Consider the following 11,180-nt stretch of genomic DNA (forward strand, 5'->3'; position numbering starts at 1 on the left):
GATTAGACAAGTGATGCTGACCTCCGTAATCATTGTGTGATTCCTATCACAAACTGCATGATATACGGTAGAGATTTAAATGTCTGAACAGAAGTGTGATGATGAAAATACATTTTCAGATGCGATAGAGGGTTGCTATTTTTATCAGAGTAAGGATTTGAACAAAAATGTCACCCCTCTGAAAAAAAAAAAAATCATTATGTTGATTTTTGCAAGTGTTATTTCTGCAGTCTCCACAACTAGAAATCAAGTCATTATAAATGCAAATTGGCCACCAGTAGGGCTAATCTCATAATCAAATCTCGGACAAGTAAATACTCTGTCGTTGCCAATCATTTTGAAAGAAATAATTTGATAGGTAATTCTGGATGTTAGCCTACTCAGCTTAATTTGCTAGTATCGGCGCAATACAAATACGGCAATTGTAGACGGAGATAGGGGTTTGATGAACTTAATATGCTATGACAGTATTTAATTTAGTATTGGCAGACCCTCCATGTTTGCTTCATATTTCACATGATTTACATGATTTTACCGGTGGAATAGAATTTCCTTCTTTCTTTTTGCAATTTATGTAATCTAATGTATGGCAAATCCAATGCCCACATCAAGAGCTTTAAAAGCATGCAGGCGTCACGTGGTGCAGTATCGAATGCCATGCTGAATACTACTGCAGTCGTGTCAGTTTGCCTCCTATAGAGTAACTAGTAACCCTAATATGCCATGGTGTAAACCTCCTGCGTGCTACATTATTCAGAGACTGCAACGCAGGCATGCTTCGGGAAAACATTCTGTTTTTCACCTGCATGTAATTGTGTACAGATTTTTGTTATGCTGGATATGTAATGAGCAGACAAGTAAATACTTGTGACAAGTCTGTCACTGTCTATAATTGAGTATATGAATATAAGAACGACCCAAGTCCATGGAAGACCATTTCGAGTAAACTAAAAAAAAAAAAAACTTCATATCTTTTTTGTTTGTCCAAAAATATGTGACCCTGCACCTAAAAAAAAAAAAAAAAAAAAGTCGCCAGACATGAATTTTTAGTTAAGACCATATTCTGAAAGAGCAGACTTTAAACTTTAAAATGATGTATAACTCAAATCAAATGGACTCTCCTAACCTATCTAAATATTGGAAAGAAAGCACAAAGTCAGGAAAAGTGTGAACTGAGAAAAGAGGCTCTGAAGTACAGTGTCTATTCAAGCGCTTAATCTTAAATCTTAATGCGATAATGGGACAAAAAACATGAAGTAAACCACCAGAGTATCAACAATGAAGGGATTATCAAATTAAACTGAAATAAAACATGCCTCATTAACACATTCTGGTCATAATTAATGCCAACTTTCAAAGCAGTAGCAGTATCCTTTCAAAAGTTATTAGAGTTGAAAGTGAAGAGTGTAGACAAGATTTTTCAGAAATGAAAAAGGGATTCTAAAGACACACCATATCACACTATTCTACCAAATATGTTCGAGATAAACTGCTAAACAAATACACTTTCATGCCCGTTTTACGATACCAAATTTTAGCATAATGTAAAAGAAGATCTGCTCTTTCAGAAAATATGAAAAAGTCAAGTTCGGCTAGGTTGACCCATTTCACTTATTTTCAGTCTTCACGCAAAAGCAGTGTGTGCGACTTTATGTTCGTTTTGAGGTGCACGGTCACATATTCTATTTAACTGTGATGGGAAGGCAACATTGTATATACAAATTAGAACATATATCATTATGACAATTAACATTAACATTAATTGTGGAGACGCCATTTTGTGTGATGGACTTGGGTCGTTCTTTTATTCATATGGACTTGGGTCGTTCTTTGATTCATATACATGAAATTCTGCTATAGAGATGAGAGAAGGACGAGAGAGGGCGCTATAATATGAATGTAAGAATGACCCAAGTCCTTCATTCTTACATTCATATAAGATTTAACTCATTTATTTCAGGCACTTCCGGGGGTAATTAGGATTTATCATTTATACACAAGATGAGTCCATGCATAAGCTACAATTTCCCATGTCAAACTGAATTTGGCCAAAAATTGGACTTGGGTCATTCTTATATTCATATACTCAATTATATTGCCTTAAAATGAGTGAGAAGCTGCACCATTGTTTAGGCATGACTTCTGCACACAAAACAGTAACAGAAACTTTGAATTTACTCAGAAATCCAACAGCGAATTAACACCGCTTGATATCAAATCAACGCACAATGCAAGATACAGTAGCTTTGGGAGGAGTGGAATCGCGAGTAAAGCTTTAATTGCACTGTGGCGTGTGGCGGTTTATCGATCGTTTTGGGCGGGTTTGTGCTTTTGAGTAAAATGTTCAAACTTGGCACGACATCGACTCTATTCGAACATGACGTATAAAGAATGAAGAACGGAATACGAATCTAATGAGGGATATAACATTCTTAAGAAAAGCAAACAACATTATACTAACCTGTATTTTTCAGTGCATCGATCTTAAAATCGCACATACTATGAATTGTGATAGGCATACATATTTTTAACTTTTAGCCCATGATTAGCCTATTGCCCATAAAATCATTATAAACTTAACGACTAGATTTAGAGTAAATCTCTTATATTCGGATTTTCCGTTCTGTTGCCCTGTTGGACGCAGCAGAGCAAAATGACATTAAGTCCTGTAAAAATAACTTATTGTCTTTATAGTTTTAGTCAACTATGTTATTCGTCTTCCTTGTCTTATACTTTCCCTTTGATAAATAAGATTGTTATTTTCATAATGTTATTCTCATGGTGATTCAAAAGAGTGGGAGCTCTGGCATACTATCCCTTTACGTATGACTTGGCATACAAGAATCAGTCTTCTCTAGAAGGCCCCATCCAGTCATGTATTGTGTGTTTTCTGTGAGATTTTTACCACTCTGCGGTAAAGCATCACATTTCAATAGCATCAAGCTTATTACAATCAGTCTGTTTCATTAGCTAAGTCAAACATTGATATTTTACTATGGAAAATGCACTTTTGCATTTTCCTTCAATTTACTACACTGCATTTCTTGCTACATAGCTACTTTCTCCAGATATCCAAACTGATGGTACTTTCATTGTTCACCTTTGACCACAAGAAGACAAAGTCCTGCACTTCCATTTTCTCCCTACCACTAGAATGAAATTCTTTTTGGTCCCTCTTATTTTTGTCAATCTAATACCATCTTTTTATCTTTTTCATTTTCAAGAGTAGCTTGTACTTCGTCCTAGTTTTAGTGACTGTCTACAAAACTTTAGGGTAGTTTTGCGTGATACCTACATTTGAGGACTGTGTCAACAAAATTATTACTGGTAGAAAAACATAGCCCTATTTAAAGTGAGGAATGGGAAACCCACTCAATTGCAGCAGATGTTGCTAAATTGTTTATCTACGGAAGATCCGGGATGCCTAGATAGTTAAAGTAGGAAAATGTAGAGTAGAATTCAAACTATTGCCACGCCTCTTTGACATCTCCTGTGTCTTATACGGGATACTGGCAATGGTTAAATATTACTGTTTTTGCAGATTTTGATCCAGTCTTCAGTGGACAAGCACAGAGGTAAGGAGAAGAGCCGGGAGAGAAAATACATCCATCGACTTTTGAGACTTGCAACAACGTACTTAGCCTTGTCACCTCCCTGGTCTTGCTCGAAATTGTGCTATTATAATTTCATTCCGCGTATTGACAGTAACAGTAACAGAAGGAATGACACGATAAAGAAATGCATCAATTGCCAGTTGGTATTTATTCAATTTATTTCTGTTGTTTTGCTTTAGGATATCAATACCATTATGCCTGACGAAGGGGAGATCCACCCGAAAATTTTGAATTTGATAGACACCAATTAGAAATTAATGCATTTCTCTATCCTGTCATTCGTTCTGTATATATAGATGAATAATGATATATATTCATGTGTGTTTTCTCGCAATATTTAACCAAATAGGACTAGACACACTCCGAATCTCTTGAAATGCTTTCCTTCTCTTAATTTTAGGTAGGAAGCCACCATGGATGTGCTGAAAGGTTTAGGGATCCTTTTTCTTGTGACGTTTGCAAGAGGTGAGTTAAACACTTTAAAGATGAGCGTAGAGACGAATGTGTGCCCGAATGCATGTTCGTGTGCATGCGTTTTATCAAAATGGGTGAGTGCCTTTTCTTCAATATAACGGCAGAAAATAGAAAGATTTCAATTCAAGTTCTTACTTTTTTTAAACCAGTGTCAAGCTTTGTCAGTAATTATTCATGCGTCTTTTTGCCACTAAGGAATTATAAAGATATAGCCGAACTTTTTTTTTTTGTATTGTGAAAGTGCTTTGCATTATCATATGTGACCGTGCATCACAAAACCAAAAAAAAAAAAAAAGTGGCAACCCTTGATTTTATTTGATATTACGTGAGGACTCAAAAAAGGTGAAATTGGTCAATCAAGTCAATCTTGAGTTTTCCTATTTTCTGAAAGAGCTATCCTTCTTTTACATTATTCTTCAATTTGGGATCATAACATGCAAGGGAAAGTGTGCTTTCAGCAGTTTTTCTACAACCTATGTATGGGGGAGAATAGAATGATCAGCTATGTCTTAGAGTCTCCTTTTCATTTCTTGAAATCATTTACATACTTTTCAACTTTAAGTCTAATAACTTTTGAAAGAATAAATCTACTGCTTTGAAAGTTTGAATCAACCATGGACAGAATGTGCCTATAGAACATGCTAAATTTCAGCTTAATGTTATGATCCCTTCATTGCTGTTGCTCCAGTAATTTACTTTCTGTGTTTTGTCCCTTTCATTGCACAGCTAGCACGGCTTGGTAGACATTAGGCTCTTGAATAGACACTGTACTTCAGAGCCTCTTTTCTCAGTTCACACTTTTCTAGAGTGCCAGAGTGTATGCTTTCTTTCTAGTATTTAGATTAGGGAAGCCTATTTGCATTGTGTTATAGATAATCGTAAAGCTTAGAGTCTGCTCTTTTAAGAGTCTGTTCTCAACTAAAACTCCATATCTGGAGACTTTTTATTGTTTGTTTTTTTATGCAGGGTTACATATGAAGAGTTTTTTTCGCAAAAACCGATAAGTCCATATTTGCGAAATGGAGATATTTGCGATTAAAGGTTAAAGATGAAATTTTTGCTTCTTTTGACCGTAACTTCAACAATTTACCTTTATAATGGTAGTGACCAATATATCATTTAAAAGGTATCATTTTTTACTTTATGACAGAGACCGTACTTAAAAATCTTCAAAAATGGACATATCGGTTATTGCGAACAAACTCTTCATATGCAAAATTAGTATCATTTTATGTGGTGCAATAGAAGTTGGAAACACGATTTGGACAGATAGGCTTATATTTAGGACCTTCCGGACATAGGCGTATAATATAAGTTTGTTAATTCCTTTATAATGGTGTGTACATGTTTAACACCTAAGTCTAGATAAAAAGACATTAAGGTTGGGGTTTTTTGTGTGTGCGTGTATGTGTTTCATTGCAGATTTTTTTTTTTTATTCCAAATGTGACCGTGCACCTCAAAACGAACATAAAGTCGCACACACTGATTTTGCGTGAGGACTGAAAATAAGTGAAATGGGTCAACTTAGCCGAACTTGACTTTTTCATATTTGCTGAAAGGGCGGGTCTTCTTTTACATTATGCTAAAATTTGGTATCCTAAAACGGGCAGGAAAGTGTGTTTTTTAGCAGTTTATCTCGAACATTCTTGGTAAAATAGTGTTGTTAGGTGTGTCTTTAGAATCCCCTTTTCATTTCTGAAAAACCTTGTCCCCACTCTTCACTTTCAACTCTAATAACCTTTGAAAGGATAGTGCTTCTGCTTTGAAAGTTGGCATTAATCATGGACACAATGTGTTAATGAGGCATGCTTAATTTCAGTTTAATCTGATAATCCCTTCATTGTTGTTACTCTGGTGGTTTACTTCCTGTTTTTTGTCCCATTCATTGCACAGCCAGCACGGTTTGGTAAAGATTAAGCGCTTGAATAGACACTGTACTTCAGAGCCTCTTTTCTCAGTTCACACTTTTCGTGAGTTTGTGCTTTCTTTCCAATATTTAGATACGTTAGAAGAGTTCATTTGATTTGAGTTATACATCATTTTAAAGCTTAAAGTCTGCTCTTTCAGAATATGGTCTTAACCCGTTCCTTCCGCAATTCTCTGAGTGCCTATGCTCCAAAACGAGATTCTTTTCGCCCGTCGACAGAGAGGCACACAGGTTGGTAATTCAGCTGTGTGAAGGCAGTCAAATTGTTCATTGTGTCCCCCTTTCTACGGTCAACTACATGTGCCCGTGAACAATGGAAATATCAATCGGGTGCGACGTATGAATAGAGCGTGCGCTGATGAGCTCTCAGAATCTTTTGTTCTACACAAAACCAGGTACCTGAATGAGGTGACTGGGGTCGGCGAACCCGCATTTGTAACTGATCTCATCTTTGATCATTATGTTCATGTTCGTACGAGTTTACAGCAGAACAAGCAAAAAACTACATCAGGAAAATGTACATAATACTGTAAGCCCCCCTTTTTTAACAGCAGGAGAACAAATTCTGATAGAACAAACTCTGATCTTTTTATCAAACCCACTTTTCTGAGCATTTTAACACAAAAAAAACATGAATTTAGGCCACTGAAGCAGGCATCCTTGTGTTCATTTTGGGAACCTGGTAAACCAGGTTCCCGTATATCAGTTGCTCCCACGGGAACCTGGTACACCAGGTTTCCGTAAGGAACGGGTTAACTAAAAATTCATGTCTGGCGACTTTTTGCTTGTTTTGAGGTGCAGGGTCACAAATAATCATTCGATGTGTTCATGAACCTAAGGAGTCATGCCGAAGACCACTGAAACCTAAATGAAAATAGCTTTTAAACAGATTGCCCGATTTTCTTCCAACTTTGATGTGTTCTCCTACTTTCCTGTATTACCTCAATGCACACATTATATATAGTGTACTTTGATTTAATGTTCACTTAATAAATTGGAAAGGGGGCTGAATGTTTGAATTGTTATGCTTGTGTTATGTTATTTGGACTAGGTGAAGCATTCACAGAAAGCAAAAACTAATTTAATCTTTCCAGATTTTTTTTTTTTTGATGACCATATAAGATGGTTCTTCTGTTATGCTAAAAAAAAAAAAAAAAAAAAAAAAAAAACAGGTCAATCATTCCCCCGTCTCGGAATGGAAGACGGTCGTCTTACCGATGCCAAGATCACCGCATCAAGCTGTTGGGCCGCCAAACATTGCACGGATCGTGCACGACTGAATTAACCCCAAGGTAAGCCGTGCTGCAGTCAAATCTTGCTTCTATAACATAAGTTTAGAGGAAATCCACCTCAATAATAAATAAACTTCCAAGAAACATTTTTTTTTTTTTTCAGGGCAGAACGATACAAATGTGACGAAAAATTGGAAGAGAAATAAAGAAGATATTGTTATGACACTTTGGTTTTTTTCCAAACATTTCTTGACTAGTCCTTATGAATATGCAAATGAGCGAATTAATGATGTAACCTCACAGTGTTTCATTTACGTATTATGTAATTCGGAGAAAATAATTGTTTTTAAACCAATACAAGTTTCCCATAGCCAGACCTATCACAGTTTACATTTTTTTTTTCTTATTTGGGGTGTGATTTTGTCATTTCTGCGTAAGAAATGAAAAAGGAATTACAAGAGTATGACGTTGTCAACTTGCTGATTTGAATATTTATAAGTACTGGTAGAGAAATGTTTTCCGAAAAAGAAAAGATGATTGTTTTTTTTTTTTTTTATCTGATGTTTTTTTCTCATTTGTGTATCATTCTGTAGGGAACATTCTCCTCCTCTTGAAGTTTGTTCATTTATTTTTTTTTTTCGGGGGGGGGGGGGGGAGGGGGATGAATTTCCTTTTTGAGAGACTCGAAACCTGCGTCACTCTATTTCTGAGGTGGCTCGAGAATCAGAAAAAAATACAAAGGAAAATGATTACGAGTGAAATTTGCTTCGTTCATCCCTCTGTGATTTGAAATGTTTGCATGCTACCTACATGCTACTATGTAACCCTCTCCTCTCAAATGTTGACGAGAAGCTGTGGTACTGCTGAAACCTTCGTAAAGAAGAAATCCACTCCAAAAATCAATTGTCTATTTCTTAAAGAGGAAAAAAGCCTCTGCAGAGCAGTAAAAAACTGTCAAAAATCAGACAAAATATACAAAAGTTATGACATACTGACATTTTCAACATAATTGGGAATACAGTTCTTGACCAGCTGTTATGAATATTCAAATCAGCAAGTTGACGATATCACAGTTCCTGTCTATTGATTTTATAATTATTAAGATTTTTTTTTTAATTGAAATTTTGCTGTACAACTATCAAACGTGTTTTTAACCACCCAAAAGACAAAATGTTAAGTCTGATATATTTGGTATTGGCATACGCCTTTCCCTGTACTTTGCTAAAAATAACGATTTTCAGAATCTCATGTATAAAATACATGAAAAATTGTGAGGGCATGGCACCATGTATCATCACACTCAGTTGAGCATTCATTAGTACTGATCAGAAAAATGTTTTCATGAAATGTCAAAATGTCACATCTTAACCATGCTGGAAAGAACACAGTGTCCAAAAGTGTGTTCACATTGTCAACTATAATGTATGTGAAAACGCTCGAATTTAACAGTGTGCAGAACATTTCACAATGTGGTGTAGTTTTTCATGGGGTATTCACATACTAATGTTCTGTTTCACACTGTGAATCTTCACAATGTGTTCACACTGTTAAAATGCTCGAATGTAACAGTGTAAAGAGATTTCATACTGTGTTCCATATTCTGTTTCACAATGTCGGACACTGTGTGCTTTCCAGCAGGGTTCCTCATTTCTTATTCGATTTATATATTATTTTAGAATGTTTGGTATAGCGACTCTCTTTCAGAGTTTGTTCATTTTGGAGATGTATTTCCTCTTTAATTAGCAGCAGTGCCACCTAAAAAAAAACAAAACAAAACAAAACAAAACAAAAACAACCAAACAAAGCCGTGACTTCATTTTCACCGATATTGTCATTGTGATTTCTATTGCAATTGCTGTTATTGTTAGGCTTATATCTAATATCCAATGCGCTACTATTACCATAATTTGAATTATCTTGTCAACTCATGCGATAGGGTGTCTCTCCTGTGGTGATGGCTCTGATAAGATAATCAAATTACGCAATGTCTAACCCCATTTCGAATACGGGAAGGCTTGTCTGGCACACACGGGAAAGGGGTATCATATCTTTTTCTTCCTTTTTTTCCTCCGAAATTGTTATAATTGTAAAGGGGGAGGATACATCGGGGCCTGGAGTGCTAAGACCAAAGATCAGAACCAGTTCATCCAGGTCGATCTAAGAACCTTGCATCTCGTCGCTGGAGTGCAGACTCAGGGAAGAAACGGCCACGATCAGTGGGTTACGAGCTTTGCCGTTCAGTACAGTCTCGATGGCCTAACCTGGACTTCGGCATTAAATGGCATACAGATAACGTCCCAGGTGACATTGCATTCACACAGGATAACGATGATTTTAAACCATGTTAAAGGAAAAGATGCTTTGTTTAATTTTGCATGCGAGAAAATAACTGAATAGTTCATTTCAATGGGTTCTAGTTAGATGTGAGACGGAATACTTCACTAGGCGTACTATTGAAAAGTAACAGTCGTTTTTTTTTCTGATATTATTGGAAGACTGTAGGTGGGTCATTTTAATGAGCGAATAGAGTCTCGTTATCATTAACCCCGATCCTACTTCAACCAAGACATTATCTGCATAAAATATTGTAATTGTGTTCAATGCAAAAATTTTACTAGATGTTTTATTCCATCATTGGGAATGTAGAGACGCAGGAAAATCGCACGTTTCAAGCAACAATGCGCCTCGTTTCTACTTGCTTGCGGGAATACACAACTTGACATTTCATTACAGCCCTGATGTGCTTGCGTATGTCTGTTTTATTTTGGTACCACTTGCATGTATTTTGATATCTCGCATTAAGCCTATATACAATGATGTCCTCCAACAAGTGTGGGGTTATTTTCTTCTCCTGTTCTCCTTGATTTTATTATTTCAGACAATCTTTGATTTGTTGTTGTTGTTGTTGTTGTTTGTGTCTACAATGCTCATGCATATCTGATTTTAGAACGGCTAAGTTATTATAATCACACTAATGTATTCTTGCAGACGTTCACAGGAAATTCAAACCGTGACACGGTGGTAACCAATGACTTTGCAGAGCCAGTCATTGCTAGATTTGTTCGTTTATTACCACTGACTTGGTCTGGTCACATCAGCATGCGGTTCGAGGTCTTGGGTGAACCGTATTCGAGTAAGCACATTTGATACTTTTCATTATACTCCAATCAAGGAAAAATCATAATGTATTGATTATCGGATTATTATTGTTGCTGTTGTCGACAGCGGTATGACGAAGTACTGAGTGCTACCATTCCTGGACCATTGAAGACACGAAAGGTTATCAGTATGATCTCATTTATAAAACGATCGAAAGATGATACTTGAAAGGGACATTCCAGATAATTTTCTAAAAAAAAAAAATAAAAAAAATATATATATGTATATATCATATAGGCCTACATACTTTTGATAACATTTTATTAATCAATTTTTATAACGTACGTTTTATTATATCATATTATTACCCGAATCAGGCATCTAAGCTGTGGTTCTTCAAAGTTGTATTCCCCTCGTCTTACGCGCCAGCAGGGAGTTAAGGAGCAAATTTTCCATATTCCCCGCTTTGTACAAACGCGTATGGGATTTGCGTCTTGAAAAGAGGGGGAATATAGCATCCGGGCACTTGAGCTCCCAGTGAGGAAAATTTGCTGTTGATGGCAGTCTCTCGCGGAGTAGTTTCGCGACGAAGGGCAAATTCCCATAGGTTAACACGTAAAAGTCAACGACGATCGCTGCTGATGTGTGACCCTTGCTGTTTTCTACGCACGCAGCATACCCAAGTTTTGCGATAGCGGGCAAATTGACATAGGTTAACACGTAAAAATAGGGGACGATCCCTGCGCCTGTGTGAATTAGTTATACGCGCGCCGCGTACCTGAGCTGTGTATAGGCCTATAGGGATGCAGCGCGCAGTGTGGTGTAGAGCTCGA

General features: G+C 36.6%; 1 protein-coding gene across 1 annotated transcript in view; it reads left to right on the plus strand.

Moving 5' to 3' along the window:
- Window positions 1-4,027: 4,027 nt before the first annotated feature.
- LOC140234475 (uncharacterized) overlaps window positions 4,028-11,180 on the plus strand; it is a 44,842-nt gene continuing 37,689 nt past the window's right edge. Inside the window, 4 exon segments of the mRNA XM_072314518.1 lie at window positions 4,028-4,079; window positions 7,189-7,308; window positions 9,341-9,549; window positions 10,237-10,381. Coding sequence (XP_072170619.1) covers window positions 4,028-4,079; window positions 7,189-7,308; window positions 9,341-9,549; window positions 10,237-10,381 — 526 coding nt within the window.

Source organism: Diadema setosum, chromosome 10 (genome assembly GCF_964275005.1).
Source record: "Diadema setosum chromosome 10, eeDiaSeto1, whole genome shotgun sequence".
Taxonomy (NCBI): Eukaryota; Metazoa; Echinodermata; class Echinoidea; order Diadematoida; family Diadematidae; genus Diadema; species Diadema setosum.